This window comes from Myzus persicae, unplaced genomic scaffold (assembly GCF_001856785.1).
Source record: "Myzus persicae strain clone G006 unplaced genomic scaffold, MPER_G0061.0, whole genome shotgun sequence".
NCBI lineage: Eukaryota > Metazoa > Arthropoda > Insecta > Hemiptera > Aphididae > Myzus > Myzus persicae.
The window spans coordinates 40355-67770 of NW_019104022.1; the positions used below are offsets into that span (position 1 = coordinate 40355).

At 33.3% G+C, this 27416-nt stretch overlaps 2 protein-coding genes across 4 annotated transcripts in view; one reads left to right on the top strand and one right to left on the bottom strand.

Annotated features, from left to right (window-relative positions):
* Positions 1 to 27416, bottom strand: part of LOC111037702 (gamma-2-syntrophin) — a 42825-nt gene continuing 15409 nt past the window's right edge. For both annotated transcript variants that reach the window (XM_022320419.1, XM_022320420.1), the window contains exons 2-11: positions 11815 to 11902; positions 11553 to 11732; positions 10368 to 10524; positions 9321 to 9449; positions 6902 to 6976; positions 6655 to 6839; positions 6383 to 6541; positions 3825 to 4049; positions 1810 to 2013; positions 1 to 320 (exon numbers count right to left, since the gene is read on the bottom strand). In XM_022320419.1, the coding sequence (XP_022176111.1) occupies positions 204 to 320; positions 1810 to 2013; positions 3825 to 4049; positions 6383 to 6541; positions 6655 to 6839; positions 6902 to 6976; positions 9321 to 9449; positions 10368 to 10524; positions 11553 to 11732; positions 11815 to 11880 (1497 nt within the window). In that variant the 5' untranslated portion in view covers positions 11881 to 11902 and the 3' untranslated portion in view covers positions 1 to 203. The remainder of the gene's footprint in view (positions 321 to 1809; positions 2014 to 3824; positions 4050 to 6382; positions 6542 to 6654; positions 6840 to 6901; positions 6977 to 9320; positions 9450 to 10367; positions 10525 to 11552; positions 11733 to 11814; positions 11903 to 27416) is intronic.
* Positions 21197 to 26044, top strand: LOC111037703 (hairy/enhancer-of-split related with YRPW motif protein-like). Of its 2 annotated transcripts, none has more exons than XM_022320421.1 (3): positions 21197 to 21929; positions 22402 to 22622; positions 24830 to 26044. In XM_022320421.1, exons 1-3 carry the CDS (start codon positions 21697 to 21699, stop codon positions 25630 to 25632), a joined length of 1257 nt encoding a protein of 418 aa, XP_022176113.1. In that variant the 5' UTR covers positions 21197 to 21696; the 3' UTR covers positions 25633 to 26044. The 2 variants fall into 2 exon arrangements, with proteins under 2 accessions (XP_022176113.1, XP_022176114.1); XM_022320422.1 differs by having other exon boundaries at positions 24833 to 26044.

Genomic DNA, 27416 nt, shown 5'->3' on the forward strand with positions numbered 1-27416 from the left:
TTTTAATATTATTGACTATATTTATAAACAACCATAGTAATAGTAAAATATACTAGTATGCACAATCGTCTATAACTGAGTCTATGTATTGTATTCGAATCGCGTGTAAATCGGCAACATTCTTATAAACAGTATTATAAATTTTATAATATTATGTATACATTATAGTATACACAAAATTATTGATTAAGTGGAGCAACGTCTTATAGCTGCTGAATCCCTTCGGTGTTTAAGTACGAAGGGTCTACGGACACCACTTTGGCGGTCAGGAACGCATGCACGCAGAACAGCAAGCTTTGCAGGTCTTGACAAACCAATTCCTAATTAGAGACAAACATACAAAATCAATAAAAAATAAATTCATCAGAGTGAAAACAGTATTAATTACGATCGCGGACGATCAGAAATCCAGATCGTATAAAACCTTACAATATAATACTTTGCGATGACCGCTATTATTAAAATAGCTGAAGTGGACCAATCGCTTTTTTTAGTAATAGGTATTTCGAAGTGGAATTCTGATCGCCCAATTTGCTGTGATATAATTATTAATTATTATTATATACTAATATCGTGCATATTGATTAATGATTATTAACAATAATAGCCTGGGGTGTCAGAACGTGCGGAAGCAACAATGGATGTTGCTGGACTTTGTTTTAGATTTTTAGGGCAGTTTGCATGAAATATAATAAACAATAAAATAAATGAAAGTGTTTTTTAAAAACAGTAGTTACCTACAAACTTTGTTGGTATACAAAACTAAAACTTTATAGATTAGTGTTTCGCTAAACATATAGATTCCTTGACCCTTATTGTCACCACTACAGTGGCGGCTTGTACTCGTATATGATATTATGTGCTTATGTGCTCGTGCACTAGGTACCTACCCGGACTCAAGAAAAATTGAAAGCATAATTCATAATAATACAACTAAGTACCCGTAATGTTATTAAGATTATGTTTCCAATTATAAGCATCATAAAACAAAAAATTTAGAATACGAAAATAATTTAATATTATTTGGATTGGGTTATTTCGAAGGACAAACGGCCTGTCGATTGTCCACGCCAGAACGGTATCGGTATGTATAGTAGTGCAGCAGTGCACACAATCGCAGAACACATTTCTGAACAGTGTACAAATTAAAACAGCCAAAATACGTAACCCGAGTTATAAAATGGAATTGATGTGCACATTCGTTTCTATAACATAACCAATTATTGAATTGTTTTCAGAGAATTATTATTATTTGTTCGTAAATAATTATTTAATACAATCTATAATATACTTATTATATATATTATAGTGGTTATATTTTTTTTTGATGTCCAATACTTCATTAAAAACCCACAAGCCGCTTATGCTCCACTCTATAGTAATACAATAATTTATAATATTTCAACACCCCGAGTACGTTAATATACTCGGGCACTCAGTAGTTAAGTAATTAATATTTACAGTGGGTATCTATAATAGGTATTTACTTGTAGTATGAAAAATATATGAAATGCAAATTATTTATATCTAATTTTATTATGAACATTTAACTGGTGTATAGACCATATAATAGAGCTATAGATATTTGATTAGATAATACATGGCTGTGAACAAAGGTATCTTTTTTCGCACCACCGTTTTATGCAGTGGTCGAACTGTCGAACTGTCGAAGTGGCTCAAAATAAGTGGTGGGAAGGAAAATGTGAATTATAAAAAGTGGAAGGATGGGGCACTAATATATTTTATACAGATACCTAAGATAACCGAACCTACTCTCAAAGATACATTAAAAAAGTTATTTTGTACAACCTTGGTTTCGATACAGCCGTTGTCGTTGAAGTGAAGCTTTAGTCGGGAAATGTGATCGTCTGAGGATCCACGGAGCTCTGAAAACTTGTACGTCCAAACATTCGAATTCGTCCAGTTGTCGTATAATGTGAAACCATTGTCCCAATCCAGTATTAAGTTTGAGGGCTGTTGGTTGTTTCCAAACAACACGTAAAACGTTCTGCTCTGTTAAAACGAAATACAATAACATTTTTATATTTTAGAGCTATAATATTAAGAGGACGTAACCTCCGCATGTGTTGTCTCCGTCTTACAAATGTACAACACAGAAACAACTGTTTTGCGCTGGATAACTTTTCTCTCACCATATTTGTTGTAGAATTACCAAATTTTCACAACACGTAAAGAAGAACTTTATCTGTGCAACAGCGTGCTATTTTTTTAATTACACTAACCAATCATTTTTTATAGGCAAATGAAAAAAACAAAATATTTAGAAGCAAATAACTTTTATTGTATTTATGTTGTCTAAAATATAGGCACGCTGTTGCATAGATAATTTTCTACTCTATATGTTCAGAAATTTTGGATTCACTACTACAAACACAGAAAGATAAAATTCGTCCCGCGCCAAACAGTGTTTGCTATGTTGTACACTTGTAAGACGGAGACAACACATGCGGGGGTGACGTCTTCTTAACCTATAAATGGCTAAATATTATGTAATCCATTAGAGGGTATAGCATATAAGTATGTTATATGGTACGAAGTGACTGCAGGTGGTAGATATTTAGGTAAGGGTTATGATAATAATATATTTGAAATTCATTATGGTAAATATCGTGGGTTAAGGAATAAATAATTTTTTGGTAACCGTATTTTGGGAATTTATATTTTATTTGAGGACCTCATACTTTTCATGAGGCCCTAATTTATCTTATATTTTTCATAAGTCTTCACACTCTTTTATAAAGATACATATTTATTTATTTCTAAACGAAATCGTTATCACTGCTATTTAAATAAAATTAACAATAAATCAACATAGGTATTTAAATAATTAAATAAAAATATTTTCCTCTTCAAATTTTTAGGTGCGTTGAATAATAAAAATATATTTTTCATTTTGAAAATCACATCCATTGGCTGAGGAAATTAGTGTAGTAGCCACTAGTAGGTTAAATATATATAAAAGAAAGTCGTGTTAGTTGCACTATTTATAACTCAAGAACGGCTGAACCGATTTGGCTGAAAATTGGTGGATAGGTAGCTTAGAACCAGGAGACGGACATAGAATATGTACTTTTTTTTATTAAAATCGGTTCAGCTGTTCTTGAGTTTTAAATATAGTGTAACGAACACAACTCTCTTTTATATATATAGATAGATTGTACGGCACTGCGGCCCTCGGGTGTTCAGCTACCTGCAACTTAACCTTTCCGTCCGTCAAATTATGTTTTTGATCGGTTTGTAGATATTAATAAATTGTTCCGAGAAGTAAAATTCGACAATCTATTCTTGATTTTATAGTAGAAATTAGTATTTATTTTTTATTTTTTGGTTGCTATTGGTTATCGGACATGCAGATCGGGTATATAAGCATGCATCAAATTTAATTTATGCAAATTGACTACCAAGGTGGCTGAGTTGCACTTACATAGCCGCTCATCGGCGGGTCCACCGTCCACAATCAAAATAAAAATACAAATAAAACATATTATAGAGTATGCACCTAGCGGGGTCCGCCATCCACCTGAGCTAGATTGCCTACCTGATAATATACTGCTCACATTATCACAGTTTCATATAGAGTTAGAATTTTTAACGAGCAACGAAGTGCCCGTTATCAGCTAGTATAATATTGATTGTGAAATGGCAAATGGGCGACCTAATTACTCATATTATGATAGGAATTACCGTTGATTGAGGCAGTGTCACTCACAATATACATTTTTTCCAAAATTTGTTCACATAACATACTTATATAAACAGCTATATTTGAATATTGTATAGGAATTAAAATCCAAAGGACTTACTTTGATGTGCATCATGGACGTGCATATTGACCTGTGCCACGCGCACTGCACGTCCAGTAGACCCTGTTTGGTTTCCATTGAAAAGTACCTGGACACTCCGTTGGAAGTCTGTAGTAAAAAACAATTTTGCCTTTGGTCCACGTTTTCCGCATCCTTCACTAGTCTCAACATGGATTCGTACAGTTTGTACACCACGCCGCAGTCCAACCACTCCGTAATGGACATCTGTTAATATGACACTCGCATGAAATATATTATAAATGAATAGTCACTAACTGGGGGTAGAGGGAGGAGTGCCGCATCTCAAAATTAATCAGAGCAATGCTCTGACTAAGTCAGCTTGCCTAACCTTTGTAATAAATTAGAAAAATATTATTCAAAACGTATTTTAGACTATAATAGTAGTCAGTAGCGTTGCCCTACTAGGTTAAGCGTGTTTTATATTATTATTAATACGTCATATTTTTATTTAACTTCGTTTTATCAAACTAAAATCAATTTTGTCGTGTAAATTGTTAAGCGATTGTTCAATCAAAATTCGAACAAGTGGGTAGTTGTTGAGTTATTTAATACGGTGTGATTACTACACATAATAGGTTTGGAACATAATATGGAGGCTAGAGTAATTTGAAAGTTATTGTAAACAATTTATAGAATTAATCTATAATTAACATGTTGTTATATTGTCTAAGTAGGAACTATATTATGAATATTTTATATTTTTTAAAACCAATTTTAAGTATTATATTATCCTTAGTAGTTAGTACTTACAATTTACAGAACCTAAAAAATATTATATAGTCAAAGTAGTTCTCATTTGAAAACAATTGTATCTCTACAAGACACTTATTAAATAGTTTAAAATATAAGAGCAGGTTTTGAAAATATAATGATCCTTGTAGTTTATTCAAAAATTCCAAAATCAGAATTTTTTTTAATTCATTAATAAGTTAAAATGGTGGTGAGCATTATATTGTGGACTATGTACTATTATGATTAATGTATCAAGTATTAACATTAAGTAATAGACTGAATGTTTTCATACCCCATAAAGTTTCTTCATTGAGTTTTATATATTATATTATAATTTATAACTTAATAAGCATTGAACTCAAATATTTTGTATTGCCAGATTAAGTAACTCTATAGTCTGTGATGATATTTAATTGAAATAAAGTTTGCCCCTCATAAGCATAACACAAGTTACGTCCATGTATATAATTTGTGAAATACAAGTATGTCAAAAATACGGCGCGTGGCACTTTCATGGCTCGTATATGATATCTGCTACGGCAACATAATAATAATATAAAGTATATATTATTTTAAGGGTACCTAATGGATACCTATCTTTTAATTTAATATATAATCAACTATTGTTGACAATAGTTAATAGTTTCCTGCGGGTCGACGACCGACACTCGAGCTTGGCAAACTCTGGGACTTAATTAATAATATTATAATAGTGATGAAAACTTACAAAGTGCAACAAATAACAACAAATATGAAGTCGATGTCATATTATTAATTTAAGATATTTTTTTAATAGGTTAATATTAATTGTTTATTATCGTGTTGTGTAATATGTAAACGAAGTTTCTAAACGAATATATATTTATAATATGACACCACCAACAATTTCCTGACTTGTAATAACGTCGTTCACCTAAAGTAGGTATACGGTATTGTTGTTCTGTTGTTAAATTGGTCCTGAGTCCTGACTCCTGGATTACTAATTGGCTCTCCAAACAGTTGCCACTTGCCTATCAGCACAGAACAATAAGTGCTATCAGTTACGAGGTGAAACATAAAACGTCACTTGCTGCACACTTTATATATATATATACTATACTCCTTATGATATTAATGGAGTGGACTTTCAGTGAAGTATATATTTAATAAGCCCTATTCAACGAGTGATATGCATTTACATAATATATATATATATGTATGTCTGAAGTACTACAACAAAGTACAAACCATAAATTATGATGAATTAAACACAAAAAAAAAATGCAGGTCCATCGGTTTGTTTTCTAAATAAACTTCGTTTCTTGTAAAGTATTACGAGACAATAGTATAATGAACAGCGGTATAGCTATACTTATAAACAAATATTTCGGAAAACGTCGAGTGTCATATACAACAATAGATTTAAGATGATATGGTATCGTATAAGGTTTTAGGTTAGATTATAAGGTAAATCGACCGAGTACAACTATATATACTGGCGTGTACCTATCGTATAAGGCAGTACCTACTTACAGTAATTTATTGCCATTTCCGTGGTGGCATATTGATGAAGTGGATTCATATACGATGTATAATAGATAATATATAAAGCGTTTCTAATTTATGTAACAATAATGCACTGGGGAGACATAAATCGTTTACCGTAACGTAAAATATGGGCGAACGTAGAATTTTATGCATTAAATGATACGTCAGTATAATGCGTACGTATGTGCACGTGTATTCAGATGGGTTATGAAACATTTATTTTATTGCTATGAAAATGTCGAACCGTTACATACCTATCAAGTTTAAATGACACTTACCGGGGGTGTGTCGAAAAGTAATACGTCACGACCTCTGATTATCATGAATCTTGCGCAGTAACTTTGCCAAGGGTGGTTATTGTTCAGCACACCCTCGTTTACCCATCCCATATACTCGATTTTCTCGTTGATACCAAAATTTAGATTGTAAAGCTTAATCTGAAAGGAAAAAAAAACATAATATTAATACAAATACAAATACAAATACAACTATGAATAATATATTTGGTGAAATGCATCGATAGTAAAGAAATAACGGTAAAGTTAGGTACTTGTATTTCTGAGAGATTTGCGATGTTCTCTGAAATAAGTTTAACCCATTCGGACAAACTTTTGACATTATCGCAATGTATGATTGTAGAATTCAGGTCGTTCATGCCGTGCACTTCGAAACCGTTTCGCCGCAGTTTGTCAGTGCCTTGCACGTATCTGGTTACATAGCCCATCATCAGCGGTACTGAATTCAAAATTAAAATCATTAAATACACAAATATAAGTTTATGTAACTGATAATCATACTTATAAGATAATCCGTCCATGGTCCGTCTTCGGTATCACTTTCTCCATTATTGTTGTTGTTTTTACTACCGTTCCCTGCAATAATTAAAATTATTTTATTACATGCGGTAAATGTTTATCAAGATCTTTAATTTAAACTTTTATAAATAGGTCTACTAATTATGGTACAATACATTAACACATGGGGTATAATATCCATTATTATCCGTCATGATAGTATGGTAATAATTAATATATAAATATCTGTTCTGCGTGTATGAAATATACGGAGAAAAGTGCTAAAATAGCATACCATTTCGATAAATTATGTTGAAAAAATTGTTAATTTTGATTTGTATGGTCTATAATAATCGTAAATAGAGGAATATAAATAAAAATAAATGAATAAAGCACAATATTTATAACTATAGTGCCTAATATTATACATTTCTTAGCACGGTATAAGGGTATAATATTTTTCATTATATAGTAGGTAGTGAATTTACTAAGTAATTACAATTTTAATTAGAAACGTAAATTTTCTCGAGACATGAATTAATTAATGCGGCTGAAAATGAGGATGCGATTTCTCAAAGATTAATTATCATTGGCAATAGCGCCCATAAACACAGAAATAATTATAAATTATATTTGAAATAGTTACTATAATTAATCACTAAAAGTATAATTTACTGTCAAGTGAAATTATATGAATCAATAAAAATGTAATAAACAATAAACAATTAATACATTTTTTATGAACTTGGTTGAGTTCATAAAACAGTTTACTTTGTACAATAGACAACGTTGTACTTTACTACGAGGTACAAACGACAAGTCTTCTCAGTTCCATTAAAAACATGTATTTTAGTTCTATAGTTTCACAATAAAATAAATGCTATCAAATCATCACATACAGGCACCTATTGTTTTTCTACGTCCTGGTACCCAGTCCTCCAAGTCTTATGCTATAATTCACCAACAAATGTTTACCAGATACCTAGATATATATCTAGACTATAGTTATCCACCTCAACAAAATACTTGTATAAGTCATCCTTATAAAAACAGATGATAAATCCTTCAACATAAGACACACAGCAGACTCCAATACCGTCTTAAATCAAACATCCAGAACCTACCAAACTCCCACACTATAAACGAATAATTTGTTAAACAATGATCTATTGTCTACACGGTATCAAAATATGGGGAGGTAGGGAGCAGCTAAAATATCAAATATCAGTATTGTTTATTTGTTTTGGCTGGAATTCGATTTTAGGTTAAAATGATAATGAAAAGCGGACTGCGTGTACCTTTTAAAATATTGTGTTTTTTTATCAATTATGAAATAGTAAATAGAAAATATGCTCGCTGCTGAGAAGAATATTATTGGTAATACGATTGTGATATAATATTCAGTATTGTCACCATCCACCGATGCGAACTATAGAGACGACTGATTGACGCTTGTCTTTTAATACATACTGAATAAGTATGATACGTATACAGAAGTATCTTTCAATAATATTTTTAAGTATTTCTCTATTCAATATGCTTTTGTTGTGTCATCAATGCTCCTCATTAGTACTTTAAAACAATTTTTTTTACACACAAACCTAAAATTTTTAAAATTTCTGAATCACTTGTACATTATTATAAACAATTTCATACTAAAACTTTTATAATCACCCTAACTCACTTATATCCTTACAACCTTTTCCCATTACTCTCCCTGAATCATGAGCCTAAGCACAAATTACCAAGGTACTTTCTTAGCGGTTGAACCCATATCTTTCCTAAACAAATAAATAAACCCCCCCAAACAACTAAAAAAATGTAATGAATGACCCAGTGAAAGAATTTATTTTTTCGTGGATGCGAACGCGTTTATTTGAAAAAAAAAATACTCACGTAAACGAATTCATTTTTTTAGAGAACGTTCTGAACACTAGTTTTTACATGTCCAGCGTATAACGTATTACTTATTGTATTTAGTGGCTTAGCGCATATATATTATATAGATTTTAAGTGTATTATATTTATTGATAAAAAAAGGTAAGTATTTCAAAAGTTCAAAAGAAAAAGAAAAATCTTCACAAAAAGAGTCGTTCAAAAATTAGCACATTATAAGTATTTATTACTAAGTTAATAGATACATTTAATGATTTAAAAATTCACATTAGGACACGTAAGGCTACATTTGATTATAGTTGTTCAATCTAATTGGAACTGAAATCCTGCAAACTATAATATGTTGCTGTTTCGTAATAGTAGTGCTATATAAACTAAAAATAAGCACTTGAAATTACTTAAAAAAAACTGAATTATTATAATTTAGTTGGGTAGTTTTTAAATACTACTCATAAAATTACAAAATCGTATATGATTAAGTAAGTACTTAATTATAATATAAATAATTGATTATATAAATAAATACCTCTTGCTCCAAGTAAAAAAGGCGCTGCAGCTTTGTAGTGCTTGACTAATAATGTAACATGATTTCCAGAATTTCGTAAAATGTGTAAAGCTGCATCGTGACAAGCATTTGTGATCAACTGGTCGTTCACTGTTTTAAACACAATAAATTCATCAAAATTATATTAAACACAAAATATTCTCTCACAATAATTATTCATTAAAACGGCTTTTCACAATTTATTCATTATAGTCATAACTTTAAACGGAAATGACTGGAGATGTGAACCTCCCTAGTATCAATATATAAAGCCAAATCTTTTCAACACTAGATTAAAAAATATTAAGGGATTAAGGGAGGTAATATGTAACCAGCGATGAAATTACTACTATTCGATTTTCGTGTTTTAAATACCTCTGAGCACAAAATGTGTGTTAAAAATTAGCATAATCACACTTCAATTTAAAACAAAAAAAAAAATATGTTATTTTATAATTTTACAAATAGTTGCAAACTTGCAACTGTATGTGGTATGCGTATAGTGTATTTAATATTGCTTATTAAATGCGGTTGTACTTATTTAGAATTTCTCTGTACACGGAAAAAAATGATTACTATATAATTGTAGTTGCAACATTTATAGTTAATACAACTATTTTGTAGTAAAGATTAATAAACGATTTTAGTAGATATGAATACAAAATTGTAGTTAAAATATTATAGTATACACTCAGGAGCAATATTAAAGTATAAATAATTTGTACAACATATTTTTGTTTTTTGATTTACACAGACACTTCAAAAATACACATATTCCCAGAAAATTGTGCGCTATGTAAAATTTTATTTTTAAACGAAAAGAAAAATAAGATAGTTGAGTTGTGGTAAAAAATTCCGAGATTGAGGTGGATCTTTTTTTACACATTATATCGGGCATTTGAAAGAAATGATACACCATTTCATACTGAAAAACGACACTGATCGGAAATTTTGTTAGAAATACGAATGTTGTTTTACGTTTAATACCAATCAAAACTTACGGGTCTTATATTATCATGGCACACATACCTTTTATAATAGCATCTCCTACGAATAACCTTTTTGTGTGGTAAGCGGCTCCTCCTTCGGGAATTCTCGATATCAATATCGGCAAGCTGTTCTCTTGACCACCTTTGACACTTATTCCGAGGCTACCGTTTTTTCTTGCAACAGTCACATATCTCAACTGTAATGTTGTAAAAATATATATATATTATATTAAAAAAATCGAGTTACAAGTATTACTCCAGCTACAATGCAGTTCAGGCATGTACAAACTAACTAGAATGAACAACATCGTTTAATTATTTGGTGTAATATATTATTTAATATCTACCAATATATTAGGTGTATATTATTTTATGAATCCCGAAAAAACCAATGAAAAAAAGAACAACCAAAAAAGAACAAAAGAAAAAGAGAACACAGAAAAAAGAACATTTTTTAAACATTTTAAATATTTAAAAATTAAAAAATACATAAATTTGCATTTATAGTGTGTAAAGTGATAATTTACTATGCACACATTTGGAAGGCCTGAATGCACATACAAATTGCCTATATTGAAAAATATTGAAGTATAAAAATGTATTTCTGTTGAAAAATGTTTTTATTTCATAAAATGATGTGATCAAATATGAAAAAATATATCTTTCATTCCTCATCTTTATGTAATAATAGTAATATTTTTTTTGATTTATACATTTAAAATGTTTAAAATTTAAACGAGTGAACACCAAGCGATCATTTTACACACTAATTACAAATGTATGTATTTATTACATTTTTATAATCAATTAATAATATATTTTATATTTTTAAAAACTGTTGTTTTTCCCGTGTTCTTTTTCCATTGTTCTATATTTTTCTGTGTTTTATTCACCTATTGGCTATTACCCTATATTATTATATATACAGTCATCCACATATTGAATTAGAAAATTAAATAAATTCACTTATACATTTTTAATGTTATCCCCCACCAGTGATGTGCCTTTCAATGAGTCGCTTTTTAATGACCCTATACCTATTATCTATAATTATATAGAAATCATTGAAAACATTAAACTTCAGCATCCATACATCGTGCAAATAAAATACCTAGATGGTGTACCAATTACATCATAATATAATACGTACAACAGCTGTTGTGGCAAATATACTCAGTAACGAGTAAACATGTAAATATAAATATTTTTTTTTTTAGTTACATACGTAATAGTTGGGACTAGGCTGATAGTTGTCGACGGTATCCTCGGACGATGACGACGACGACGAATGATGGTTGTCGACTACTTCTTGTTTCTGGAGTTTCAGACATTCTAGCGTCAACACCAATCTTACGGTTAACGAGCCTCGATTGGAATCGTTCACTCGTACTAATCCCGTCCTTGCCTAATGGTGTAATTCATTTAAGTTTTCAAACTCGGTGTTTAATAGTGACACAAAATCATTATGCCTAAATATATATTATTACTTTAATTCCATCCAGGCACTCCTCTTTTATATCCGATTCTTCGGTACTATTTAAATTCAGCCTCATAATTTCTCTGAGTTGATCACAACTGAAACCATATAATATGAGAACACTTTTAATTATAAAATATTACAATTATTTGTTATATTATATTTATTATTATATTTTATTTATGCATAAAATTACAAAAATTAACCACAGGATTTCAAAAGGGTGCATTATAATGTATACTATCCATAGATTATATCGAGCATTTATATATGTACAACTAACTATTAAGTAAGTACTTACAACTACATATACATATTATAGAAACATATATCTTACATATATCAGTACCTGCTGTCAAACTGACCTAACTGTCGAGTGTCTAATTCAGTTCAATAATATTAAAAATACTAAAAAGTTATAATTAAGTATAATGTGTATACATTATAATATCTAGAAAATATAAGTATACTCGTATAATTACCCAGCCATATTACAAAATGAAAAAACAATTTTAGTTTTATATTACGTATTTTTACGGGTTTTATTCTTCAATAAGATTGCAGAAATAATATTATGTATACTCTATATTATAAAACAATAAAATATATCAAATTAATTATCCTGCAACTCACTTATAGTGAGTATGTATAGTATATGTATAGTTTTATAAATATAAATATAAATTAAAATTATATTGTACTTTGGCGATTTATGTGGTTTTTGAGAGGGTTCTAACTATAAAAAACAACGTTTACTCCTATTATATATTATGACGGTTCGGTAAAGGTTTCATATGTAAAAAGTACCTAATATTTTTATTTATTTTTAACGTAGTAAGCGGTTATTAATATGAATGATTTATTTTCGACGAAAAAAACCATTAATGTATTTGCTGTAAAAAAAAAAAATACATTATTTAAAAACATGCGAAAAAATATTTCATGTTTAAAAATGTTATGACTGCAAACACCAAAAATCGTTTAGGGTGCTATATGATAGTCATCGGATAAAATAAAACTCATAATACATATAGTAAGTAGGTAGATAAGTAAGACATAATACTTAAATTTTACGGGCAATCCTCGATTCCGGGTAAAGTCAATATTACCCGCTTAAATTCATATACTTATACTCAATTTCTGATTTTAAAGGGTAAAAATAACAGTGGAAATGAAATAGTGAATCTTCAGTACAATATTATCCGGATAATCACGGTAACCTTATACCGAAAGTATACTCGACCAATAACTATATTATAGTATATCGTATACCTAGGATAAAAATTCGAATGATTATTAAATATTTACCTTTTTTAAAAATAGATTAAAATGCCTAATAATAGTCGAATTACTCAGTTACACGGATACAAAATTTATATAATAAAGTTATCTAGAATCACTAATTCTTACTCCCCTGCAATTACCTAACCTAACCTATAGAATTGTGGGAATAAAACGCTGCTTGTTAAGTGAAAACGGTAAACGGTTCAGTCTAAAATCGATAAAAAAAAATTTATTTTATACAACTGAACGGGATAAAGCACTCGAACCATAGACGAATTGTCTAATTGTGAGAAAATATATTTCTATACGTCATAAAAATCGTTTTATGCTTCGTTACACATTGACACATCGTCGTGATGATACGTACTTGGCGCAATAAACCGATAAAAGAAAAATGACGGCCAGTTCGAGGGCGCGGGTACACACCACCATGATCAGAACGATGAGTTCAGTCCACCACATCTGCAGAGTTCGTCGAAAATACGAGGAAGATGCGTGCCACCACTAGATTAAAAATGTCGAGAGTTTAATCGAACCCTGCAGTGCATGCAGCGGGGGCGAAAAGCGATTGATTTCCCGGAAAAGTCACACGGCTCGAGAAAAAAATCTAAACGTTTCAAAGCTCCCTCGTGTGAAAAAAAATTCGATTCCGATAATAATTAACATGTGTTTGCACACAACAATATCCTTGCATTTCCTCATACGCATATATATGTATATAATACATACATATATATATAATGTAATTTTAATAACTCGCGGTTTATAGCGTAGTGTTATTCCCCGGCGACCCCTTTCCCGAAAACTGCACCACTCGACGACCACCGTATCCGCATACACATCGATGTTCGTAAAATAGTACATCATTATTATATATACGTATATATATATATATATATGTTATACGAAATACATATAATATATACATCGTCGTCAATCGTGTCGTGTGCGACGCGATGATAACCGCTGACATGGGAGGGGATCGGGTCTCGGCTAAATGTCTGGTGTTTGCGGACGTTATATTATTCAATATAATATTAATATATGCATGTATATATATATATATAAACATATACTTATATTTCCGCCGGTATATACGCACTGTATGTGAGGTCGTTGGGGTGGTTTTGGCGTGTGACCGTAGGCGGCGGCGATCGAACACAATGGTTTTGTGTGTGTGCCTCTGTGTGTGCTGTACGCGCGCGTGTATGTGTGTGCGGCTATAGCTGCGCCGCGGGAACGGCCTCTCCCCCCGAAAGCGTTTTCTCCGGCGAACAGTTCGTGGGAAATCGTGTCCGGAACTACTCTCACACACCCCTTCGCTCCGTGTATACCCTTATATATCGCCACTTTTACCCATCCACCCGCCGCGCCCTTATACGCACGTTATATAATTACAAACGTCGGACTTAATCTCCTACGCACACACACACACACACACACACACACACACACGTACAAATGTTGTACTTACGATTACTCGTATATTGTTCACCGTGCTACGCATGTAACGAGTATAGAATTGTGTGTGTTTACCTATTGTAAAACCCATACCTGATTCACCACGAGCATACATAGGCGCGTGCCCGGCGTGTGCCTATATAATATGACGTAGCGATGTGATGTATACAATTAAAAACCTCTGTCGCATCGCCACTGGACACGACTATATGTATAGGTACACGCATTGACACATGCACGTGCATAGTGGTGCATGGATGTATAATGCGCAAGTGTAATATTATTATCTCGTGCGTTTTTCGTTCAAATATTTATACTCGGGCACATAATCAGTATATATTGTATACTGAAATTGAGAATTTTGAAAAAATATTATTATTTGCTTGCAATACAATTATTAATACCAACAAACAAAATAATGGTAGGTTCCTATAATAGTACAAGTTTTTTAAAATAAAATTTAAAATGTGTTCTAAAATGCATCATTTACCCTAGAATTTTTCAGTCAGGTCCTGATTAACCAATAGGCTGAATAGGCTACAGCCTGGGACGCCAATCTAATGCCAATCCCTAATATTAAATTGGGGGAGCTACAAAATACCCCCCTACCCCTACTCCGATAACTCGTGGTATCGCCAAATCAACCCTAGCCTACTGGCGACCAACTCCTTAATCAGGCCCTGTTTCTAGTGCACACAATATTGTGGGACCTACATTAAGTTAATATGGGTTATCAATTATCGCATTAAAGGTATCTATATCTGTAAGTGCGAGCTTGAAATGTTAACATAAATTACAATATAACGGTATATTTAATAATATGTGTCTATATTACGATTATATGCAGACGAACGATTTTTCGCATTCTAAATAATTATTAATATTATCCTATTTAAAAAGATATTTAGATTTGAATTCGATGATAATGTGATCGAGACGACACGCGTGCTAGACGGCGGCGAGGAGTACGAAATATGCAAACACTCGGCACGCGCGCAAATCGACTCCGCTGCACGTGGTTAAACCGCAAGACACGCGCTCTTTATTATATCGTATAATAATAGGTATAGTAATCATCATTCACGAAGCTCAACATCCATGAACGGAATAATTTTTAAAACAAAACGAATTAAACGAGCACTATCGTCGAGGGGCTTTTAATTTATCTGCAGGCCACTGCAGTTTGGTAGTAGTATATTGTTCAAAATATGTTAATACTGCAGTAAGTAATAAATTTAATGTTTTGTCGATAAGATATATTATGCGAAAAAAAATATTAAAGATAAATTATTTCATAAATAGTAATACCATTAGGAAATTAAATTAAAATCTAATTTTCTTTCAATCTACTATACATTACATAAAGTAATTTTTAACTCGTACAAAAGTGTATTTTAATAAACGTAAACAACGCCATAATTAATTAAACATAGAATACACCCAAAGGCCAAAAGATGGGTTAGGTTAGGTTATAAATATTATACTGCGGTCTGCGATTATAATATATCAAAACCAAGCCCCAAATGTTAATTATAACCATTGAATAACATATTTCATTCAAATTATTAAGTAATTAAAAAGCCTTTTACCAAAAAAATGTTTACATAAAATACATTACAATTAATACGTATTTAATGGCATGATAACTAAATACTAATAGACGAATCAACATTCATTGTACAGTTATTTTTATATTTTAAAGATTTAAAAGCATTTTCTTTTAACTTTCATTTAAATATGATATTGTACAAAAGTAGAAATAATAAAATTGATGAAAAGCTTTCAATTACAATGAACTAAATATTGAATAATGTGTGTAATGAAATTAAGAGTATATTGATTAATTCGTATTAATTAAATATGGTATAAATAAAATAGTGAACCCACTATAGCCTCACACCAGTTATTTGTTTAGGGGCCACAAGTGTTGCAATAGTTTTTTTTGTTACAATATTGAACTGCAGTAAACAAATAAATATAGCAACACTTACATCTTAGGGATATCATCTCCAATCTCAATGTGAAAAATTCTATTTTTTAAATTTAATTTAAATAATATGATGAATATATAAATTACCTAAGTAATTAATTAAACATTACGTCGTAGTCATGCAAACAGTGGTTAGGTACCTAACTTTGGTTGGCGAACATTTTTAAAATTTATAATTTTAGATATGCACAAAATGTAAGTTTTCATTATATTTATACTATATAGTTATGCTGTATGGAAAGTTGAAATCAATTTATAATAAAACTTTAAACTTTTAAAGTATACCTATAGGTACTATAACTTTACTCACTTTTACGGATAAAATGAAAACGGTTTTGTAGATTTTCTTTTTTTCTCTTTTTAAAAAAAGTTTTCAACTTGAAAATAATTAAACTGCACATGTATAATAATAACTTTGTTTAACTGAATAAACTTTTAGACTATTTTTATAATTAAATATTTGTAATATTGTATCATACTTAAATTAAATATTTAAATATTTATAACATAATATTACTGCCATCACTACCTACTGGACAATTTTTAGTTTTTACGATTTACCAGCTCGATACTCATTACTCATATAATCATATCTACAAGATACAATAGTAATAACTATAATGATTTAATCGTAGATAGTAAATAGTAGATACTAATGTACATAATTTAATATTAATATTGTGTAATTACATATCATTCAGTAGGTGCCATTTTATAATTAAATACCATTGTATTATTAATGGATCCACTATCAGGACTTGGGTATTACACCTACATTCGACTTCCACCCACACATAGAATCTATATGCTCCAAAGCATTTAAAGTTCCGAGCTGTTTAAAAAGCGTCGAATCCAAGTTTCACCTTAAAACACCTCTGAAAGCTACTTATTATTCCTTGGCGAATTCAATATTTAAATATTCTCGGTGTTATGAAACACAGCATAGTGTCTCCGAGTTAGAACGAGTTCAACGCCGTGTCCTATCTTTTGCAGGTCATGTCGTAGGTCCTTAATATTTCTAGCGTGATTATTGATGTCCTTCAATCAATGTCCTTCACTACCTTGTTTACCTTGTCTACCCTGTCTTAAGCACCCTAGCTGACAAAAAAGTGTTCTATAACTTACCATTTTTGAATAAGTTAATTGTTAGTTTCATTGATGACTCATCTCTACCAATCTATTTTCCCCTTATCATATTATAAACCTGTTGTAATTCTTAGTTTTAATTTCTTAAATGTGTTAGTTAATTTACTAGTTTTGAATACATTTTTTGGATTAAAACGAAATAAATAAGTTTGTTAAGTAGTGTGGATTATAGGACATAACAGAAAAAATATATTGCAAATTTGTAACTATCAAATGATTACACAAGGATATACTCAAATGTTGGACTGAAACAAAACAACATACTTAGGTTTATACGATATAATATATTTATATATATACCCCAATGGTCGTTTAATATATGTGCGCCCCATCATGCACCACCGCGGCATGCCGTATGCGGTGTAATATAAATTATCAAAGCAAGCTGACCGTTACAAATATATTACCTATTATAGAAATGTGTTACGTATTAATTATTATTATGTATTTAATGCGGACATTATTTGGATAATGTAACATACTAATTACTATATAACATTAGTCAAATGACGGGTATTTTAGCCGAACAAAGTTCATAACAAATATAGCAATACATTTCAATATGTTACACAAATATTCAATTAAAAGGCGTAATAGTAATAACTAATAGATAAGTAAATGATTGTATTCAAATAATTTCAAAATTGAGTTTTTACTAGGTATAGTGTTATTCAAACAGCAAATTTAAAACTGGATAATTATAAATATGATAGCATATCAATGGTCAATATAAAATGTCGTACTTTGAAAAAATATAAATTATAACACGTCCATTTTTTTCCTTTTTGGACGTAAAATGATCTTTTTTCGTACATAATATGCTCCCCGATAAAGTTTAGATAAAAAAGTGACTTGTTTTCAGTGGTTTTTATATTGAACGCCCACGGTTTTATTCGAATTCGCCCTCGCAACATGTATTATTAATATAGCCGATTGACTATTGTATATTTTGATATTTCAAATTCGGTTTGGTAAATATAGGTCGGAACACGTACGTGAACGACGCGTTTGATTGCCGAGGCGGAACCAAAGGTGTATACTTAAACTTTCCACGCTACGATTGAAAAACTTTGACAAAAGAGATCAGATCCAAACCGTGCTTGCGTGTGATGATGAGTATATATATTATTTATAGCCGATACACATCGGCTGCAGCCCCCCCCCCCTTCACTCATTCTATTCCGTATCCCACATCCCATTACGGAGCTCAAAAACTTTTCGCGATATCGTCTCAACTTTTACTTGTATTATATATTTTATGCGTGGGCGTGTTGACCGGATTCGAAAACCCACAACTCGAAGTTGCCCTGACTCCGAAAATAGACAGTAAAAAATTTAATTCAGCTACAATGTCTATAGATAGGTATAATATAGTTCGGAATTATTATTACATGGGTAATTAGCGTTAATTGTTATTCGTTGCACACTATCGCCGGAAAACTATACAATAAACGTACGGTGTACACCGCGGTCAGCAGACCGAACTGAATTCACAGGTGCAGCAGAGTTATGCCGATAGGCTCACGTGCGATAAAGTATACTATATCATAGGTATTAGTATACTATATTCTATACTTGTATATTATTTTAAATTATAATATGGCTGCGTGGGGTAGCCGCTGCGAGAACCACTTTGCGGTAGGTATGTATATTATATAAGTGCGTTATGTTGCATTTTTATTTCAACGATATCCGCTAAGTATATTATCCCTTAAACGTGGTAGGTACGTCGTAAACTGTATACCACGCGAGCAACGGTAAAAGCATTTACTATCGTTACTGATATAAATTAAAATGAACGATGTATACAATATGGGTACAGCGATTTGATAAAGCGAGAGTGAATTATTTATAATATAAATATATGTTATGTATACTTATATACGGTGTTCATAAAGTAGTAGGTACCTCTATACATATATTATATAATATTTCTGAAACTTTAAGTATAACTTTTATGTACAATGTACAGTTTAATTCGAAATGTCCAGTTTATACGAGTTGGTTATCGATACTATTATACAGTATTCTACAAAGAATAAATATTAAAAATATAATAGAATTTATAAGTATATTATTATAAGATATCATAGTTAATTACAACCAAAATGTCGAATCATTTACATTTTACAAGGCATGTTGAAAAATTAAACCGATATTCAGCTTTTGATCTCTAAAACGAACACAATAATTCAATCATATCCAATATCAAATGTAGTTACTATTACGAGGAAAACTGCAGTTTTTAATAATATAGTTATACAAAAGTCTATCACTATACAGCCATGTATACGTACCCCCCCCCCTCCACAAATAAGAAATCATCAATATACATAACTCCGTCAAAAAACCTAATAGTGGGAGTGCATTGATGTAGCCAGGATTTTAAAATGGAGAGAGGGGCAAACCCAAAATACTAAAAAAATACGTCACGTTGGGAGTGGGCTTTCAACAAATGGAGCTTTTCTAATATTGTCAAGACAAGATCTCCAAAAAGAATGTCCTCAATATTGTGTTAAAAAGGATAAAATATCTAAGAATACCTTCACTTTCAGGGTAATAATAAAAAATGTACAAATATTATTATCGGTAAACTATTGTATAAAAAATAAAATAAAGACATCGCTTAGTTCAAATTGGTACCTATTTGTTAGGCTCACAATAATACTATATGCAATAATATGACCTCACAATTTACAGATACTATTGGACTGCTGGTTTATTTAATTGCAGTTTGCAGATGCTACAATATTATTTTTGAGTGCACCCGATTTAATTGTTTGATGCTCATAATAGTACTATCCTCCAAAGGATATTTGAGCACTTTTTAAAAGTTTTCGTAATAGATCGACGTAACGAAAGCACCACCGAATTTATTGTCACTTGAATTGAACTCGAATCTCGCAGCAACTGCAGCTTCGTATATTATGGGTCAATAATATATTATTGTGAATTGGGAAATCGAAGATAATAATAATTAGCCTGCACGTGCTACTGCTGCAGACTGCAGTGACATTTATGACATTAAATGACACAACAACGACAACAACAACCACAACATTAACAACACTGTTGATACACCCGTAGTCGGCACATAATAATATCATAATATATTATAAAAAGCGCCACGAGTCCGCTTACAATAATAATATAATAATAACGTGTGCGCTAGGCCACCGCACACACATCAGTACATTGTACTTCGCACCTAATAATACAAAATAATAATAAGTGCCCAGACCGATCACGTGCCCGCCGATTTGCACACTTACATCGCCGCGCGACGGACGTCGTCGGACGTTTTGTCCAGTCGCGCAATAACGGCGGCGACGGCGGCGGCGGCGACGACGGCGAAGACGACGTGTGGACCGTTTATACAAATACATATACGACGCACACGCTCGCCGCGATAACGTCGCGGTGTCGCGTGCGTGTGCGTGTATAATATTATTACCGTGCGCACACCCACACACATACACGCGGGCGCGCGCACTCGGAACCGGATGGCTGTGCCGCGGGTGAGAAGGGACGCCCTTCCGGTTTCCGACGGTTTTTTCTTTCGGTGGTGGGGGGCGGCCGCTGTCGCGGCGTGGGGCGTCCGGACGGCGTTCGCCCGACGTACGGCCGACGGTCGTCCACGCGCCACGGCAGTCGTTCGGCTCACGTCGTACACGTCGCGCACACGTTCGCCCGCGTATTTAATTTTATACACACACATTGTCCACCGCCGCCGCCGCCGACAACAAGTGGTTCGCGACGAGACTAGTTTCCTTAAAGATAAAACCGCAAACAAGGGACCGAAGCACGTGACCCCCTACTCTCGCTCTAGCTAACTGCACAACGGGCAGTTTTTTTTCTTCATATTTTTTGAACTTAACCGTCAAAGTGGCTAACCACAATCACCACCATGACCTGCGGTCCGTCGCAGCCGCTGCTGCCGTCGCGTACCCGGACGCCCGGCCCAACGATTATTTGGGCTACTGTGACCCGGCCGCCGTCAACCTGTGGCGTATGGTTGTGCCTCGCGGGGGCGGCCCGGCTCACCACCCGGAGTCCGTCGCACAACATCAACCACCGACCGCAATCGCCGCCACCGCCGAGCCCCCTCACTGGGGCTACGGACCGTGGAGTTCGATGCCCGCCCCGCCGCCGACTTCTCGGCACCATCATCAAGGCGTCAAAAGGCACTTCAACGAGAGTGACGATTGTGATGATGCATTTTCAGAAGAGTCAAGCAAAGACCAGTAAGTACCTACACATATATTATACTTATAGCACGGGTCCTTAAACCCCTGTACAATTTCCGGAAACGTAAGTTTAGAACGACCGGATCTCTTCGGCAATGCAATAGACTTAGGTTAGGTTACCTACGAATTCGACTGTATACCGCTTTGGATAGGCTAACATTAAAAAAAAAATAGGAATTTCATATAGGTACCTACTTTCAAATTCGACTTAATATCTTATTATAATTTGAAATTTTTTCCTCCGCAACCATCGTATTAAAAAAAAGTTTAAATCTGAAATTTATCGATTTATTTTGAAATTATTATTTTTTTTTTTTATTAATTGTTTATGGCATCAACTACGTGATTATTAGCCAGGGGTTTTTGGGACTGTTGGGATACTGTAGGGTTACTGTAGGGTTATGGAACACGTGTGTAATTTTGAAATTAGTTTACTTACACTTGGCTTTTTTTTTCAATTTTTCCATAGTTGTTCTTCTCCCGGAGACGGTACAGACACACCCCACATGCTCACCCGGAAGAAACGCCGGGGAATCATCGAAAAGAGACGTCGTGACCGCATTAACACTAGCCTGTCAGAACTCAGGCGACTTGTGCCCACAGCGTACGAAAAACAGGGTTCGGCCAAATTGGAAAAGGCCGAAATCTTACAACTCACAGTCGATCATTTAAAAATGATTCACGCAAAAGGTAAATTACGTCTTGATTACAAATAATAGATTTTCTTATAATTAGTTTACGTATCAAAGTTATATTGTATAAGCTAACATCGGCTAACATGTTGGTTTTCTACTTCGATTTTTTAAAATAAATTTCGAGTCTCTCCGTTTAACCTGGGATGGGTTTGGTGTATATTCAAATATTATACTAAAACGCAAATTCCGGAAAATTTATACATTTTACTATCACATTTCAATAACATACTATAATATTGTTCAGTAGTTCGTGTCCTATAGGAACTTAAAATATTATTCGTATAGTGACTATATAGGTACTTTATTACTTATTATACTTTGTCTTCGATAGCTTTTCCGGTCGCATATCCCACTTAAACGATGACATTGCGCGAGTACGTTAAATTATATTCAAGCAGTCCTCGGCCGTCTTCGCCGTCGACTGTTGTACACCACTAAGCCATGTACACCTGTCTCTCGTCGACTTCCCGTCGCAGTGGCATAATATTATACAAAAGGTGTACACGCATAACTACTTACCGCCGGCGAAAGGGTTAGGACCGGAGTGATACCATGTACATAGGTATACATAGTCTATTAACTCGACATCCTGTCCCTCGGCTGTCGGCGACAAGTGCCCGCCGTAGTGGAACACGAGCGGCATACAACCGTAATAATAAATTTTATCACCATTTCAATACGCGACGACGACGACGGTGTCACACATCGTGACCATAGACAACTGCATATTAATGATATTATATTTTCACAAAAAAACCTCGTTTTGTATTTAACGACTAGATTTAACGTCGGCTACGTTCATTATGTTATAATACCGATCCATAGTTAATATTGGGTTGATATAGTGACTTGGCTGAGTATATAGGTCGGCGAATATGATTACCTACGCAATACGGGGGGCATAAGATATTTCAGAGGGTTATGCTCGTTAATAGGTATAGACACAATACAGTTGTATATTATTACACGAAAATATTTGTTAATAATATTCTTTATTCGCGTGATCTTGTCGCTTTCGTGTTGGTCGCAAGCCGTGACCGGGTGTTTTCGACCGTGTGAATTCGGACTTTTATCGCGGATTTGGCTTGTGTCCCGAGTACAGATATTGTTAACTCACTTACTTGTATTTTTTAATTTATCGGTCAAAATTAAATCGCGATGTCTCGGAGGGGGTGGTAAAACGGACAGATTATACACCGTATATACACATTACCGTGAGAACGTGATTCCGTGTCAGCTGCCCCTCGTCGGTCGCAAATCGGCGCCACCCTTTTCCCACGATTCGCCACCAACCACTGCCGATTTGACGAGCATCGTCGCACTTTAGACGGCGGCCCCCGCGAGTGTATAATATTATATACGTATATATACGTATTATTATATTTATACGCAAACACCACCACCGATCACACAACGATTTATTGTTTGTTATTATTATTACCATTATTACTCACAAATCCGTAAATCGGCCATGAAATGATATGGAAGTACCTATTATGCGATGACAATCATCAAATAATATTATAATATCAGGCTTATATTAAATAAAATATTCAAAATAGTTTCACCATGCGCATGCGCACCGCAGTTCCTAAAAGTAAATAAGTATATGGAATTGAAAACTTAAGTAGCGTTATGTTAATACCGGGCGTATGTTAATACGGTGTATAAAAGTATTACCTTAAAGGTAGGTACATAACATACGCGTTACTATAATATCCTTTATAATCACATTCATAAACGCGAAACAGACAAAAAAATATTAAAAAAATTAAACTTTCAGTTTTCGAAAATAAATGTTATTACCTACAATTAGTGGTGAGGAGTTTGGCTCAGTTTTTATTAGGTGATGATTGTGGGTATTATTGTAAACCGCAAAATGTAACTTAAAGTAATTTATAAGGAGAACAATTGTTAATATATCGTATACGATGGTAGTATACTCAATATAGGTATTGTCAGTAGGTAAATAGTGATAATTTGAGACTGTGAATTTAAATTCTCTAAAAAGCTATCAAAAAAAGCTTAAAAAAATTACTTAGTTTTTTCCGGAGATTTTCAAATAGACAGTTTATAAAGTGGAAATTTCCAAATTCAATGCTTTCATAAATGCAATTAATACATTATAGTAATAATACCGAGAACAAAATATAAATATAATAATAATACAACTAATAATATGTTTGTTTTTTTCTTCTTAAGCAGGTTTGGACACGTTGGCCTACGAACCATCGAAATACGCGATGGACTACCATAACATCGGGTTCAGAGAATGCGCCACCGAGGTGGCCAGGTACTTGGAGTCGGTGGAAGGCATGAACGGCCGGGACCCATTGCGTGAACGGTTATTGTCGCATTTGCAGTACTTTGCTGCGCAGCGCGAGTACGCGGCCAAGTCGCCGGCCGCTGCGGGACACCATAACGCCCCGCCACCGCCACCAAGTTGGTACGGCGGTCATCACGTCGGCGCACCGCCGCCGCCGCCACCACCGCCACCACCGACACTTCCACCGGTGCACCATTACCCGCCGACAACGTCGCCGCACCAACAACAACAACAACAACCACCGCTGACCCTTCCTCCACCACCGCCACCACCCAGCCACAACAACAATAATTACGAGACGTCAGCGACGACCGTGGACGGTATCAAGTCAGCGGCGGAAGCGGACGCAGCCGGTCTCACTACCCTGTCGTCCGTACCGGCGGACTACCACCACCACCACCACCATCACCAACAGCAGCGGCAACACGAACAGCAGCACCACCACCGCAGTCGCGACGAATACCAGCACCAACACCAGCACGGCGGTGGTGCCGGCAACCAATTGCACAACTTGCAACCTGTTCAACCGCCCCCGCAGCCGCCGTCGGGCTATCACGATGCTGCTATGCATCAACAGCACCATCAACAACAACAACAACAACAACAATACCAATCCGATTCGTCCGTTTCCGCGCAGATGAAACCCTACAGGCCTTGGGGCGCTGAAGTGGCGTACTAAATACTACTCCCAAACGTACTGTTTTCTACGCTCGTCTCGCTAATATTAATAAGTGACGTGCGAGTGAACGACGACTTTATCAGAGTTTTCCTCCTCTGACATTTTTTACTGTGAATTATTACCTATTTATATGATTATTATATTAATAATATACATTTTCATACACCGTATTCTAGTCAACGACCTTAACCAAAGCTATTTTCGTTTTTTGTACTTATGCATATTAAATTATATTATATATTTATATTAAAGCAATAATTAACTTCACGAGTCTTAGTGCGACTGCAGCCGATATAAATAATATATCGGCCGACCTATATTATTGTTCCGTGTTAGCTATTACAAATATTTACATCATTCAATAATTAACGCGTCGCGGGGGTAATATGTAATCGAAGAACGAGTTTTTTTTAAGTTTTATGTAAATTTTTTTTTTTTTGTGTACTTTAAGAGTCTTACACAAAGAGAGTTTTATTTTGGACACGTAAGATAATCCTAATTTTATTTTTATATATGATATTTATAAAGATTATTTTATACGATATGATAAAAAATTATTTGTTAAATGTATTGTTTTGTATACTTTACACAATATATATTTTTTGAAAATCAAATTACTTTTTATTTACTATTCATTTTCACGTAATATATTATGTGCCCTATTACAAGAGCAAACTGCTAAAAACACGGTAACTGCAGGTAAGTACTTAGAATCACGGGTATACATTTTTTAGTTTCATTAAAAAACAATAAACTTCACAAAGTATACGGCGTACACTATGACGTCATTGGCTATTGAGAATCAAGATGATCATATATCACACTGCACAGCAGTGCATACTATATATACATCACAAAGATCGAATCACTATAGCATATTATAGTTGCTTTGATTAGTTCGAAAACGTGCTGCTACACACCAAGCATTAAAAAATATACACCGCCATTGTGTTCAAGTCTGTTTTCAATAATATTTCATAAAGAGAGGATTAGCTGGGCTCGTTTGAAAATAAACATCATATCACGCGTTTACGTGCATATATATTATATTGATGCTATTCTTTTGAAGCTTTGCGCGGCGTTACGTCGGTCACGTGTCTTTCTCATTAGTCTAAACTTGTTAAGGGCCGGTAATCCCGAAAAAGTAACGACGCATTATTAGTTTTTTTTTTATTTTTAAATAAATAAATAAGTTACCCCCGTTTTCGAAATAGCAAACTAAAGTTTGTTTTGTTGCCCGGGCCAGTAATTCTCAGAGGGTGGTGGCGAACCGGTTATTTCTTGTGTATGCAAATTTCTCACGGTAAATCCCTTCATTAAAAATTGCACATATTTAGCATTTGAATACAAGCAAAAATATTTTGCAATAATAAAGTGCAACATATACAGACCATATGAATACACAACCGCGTAAGGTTATATTTGTTTCTCGTTTGACAAAAAAAACATATCCATTAAGGCACCAAGTATATCATACAATTTCATGTCGTCGGGAGAAACAGAACTATACATTGTCATTATAAATGCATGAAGTGCGAAATGCGAATAAATTGCACTTTAAAAAAATACAAAATATATATTGTAGTATGCGATTTTAGGAGTTAAAATATTAACAGACTTAAATCATTATCTAATATTTTGATACAAAAATATTTTTAAATATTATATTATACAAAAGATACTTATAATAGTCAATACATATCTGATAGTGTTTCATATTATGTATTTCAATTTTTAAAAAGTTAAGCACTTTTTGTCATTATTTCCCTATTATAAATTCTATT

Bases quoted from the DNA above. Each gene is read 5' to 3' on its own strand.
- LOC111037703 (XM_022320421.1), top strand. From the start codon at position 21,697: ATGGTTGTGCCTCGCGGGGGCGGCCCGGCTCACCACCCGGAGTCCGTC. The intron at 21,930-22,401 runs GTAAGTACCTAC...ATTTTTCCATAG, and splicing joins GAAGAGTCAAGCAAAGACCA to TTGTTCTTCTCCCGGAGACG. The intron at 22,623-24,829 runs GTAAATTACGTC...TTTCTTCTTAAG, and splicing joins AAAAATGATTCACGCAAAAG to CAGGTTTGGACACGTTGGCC.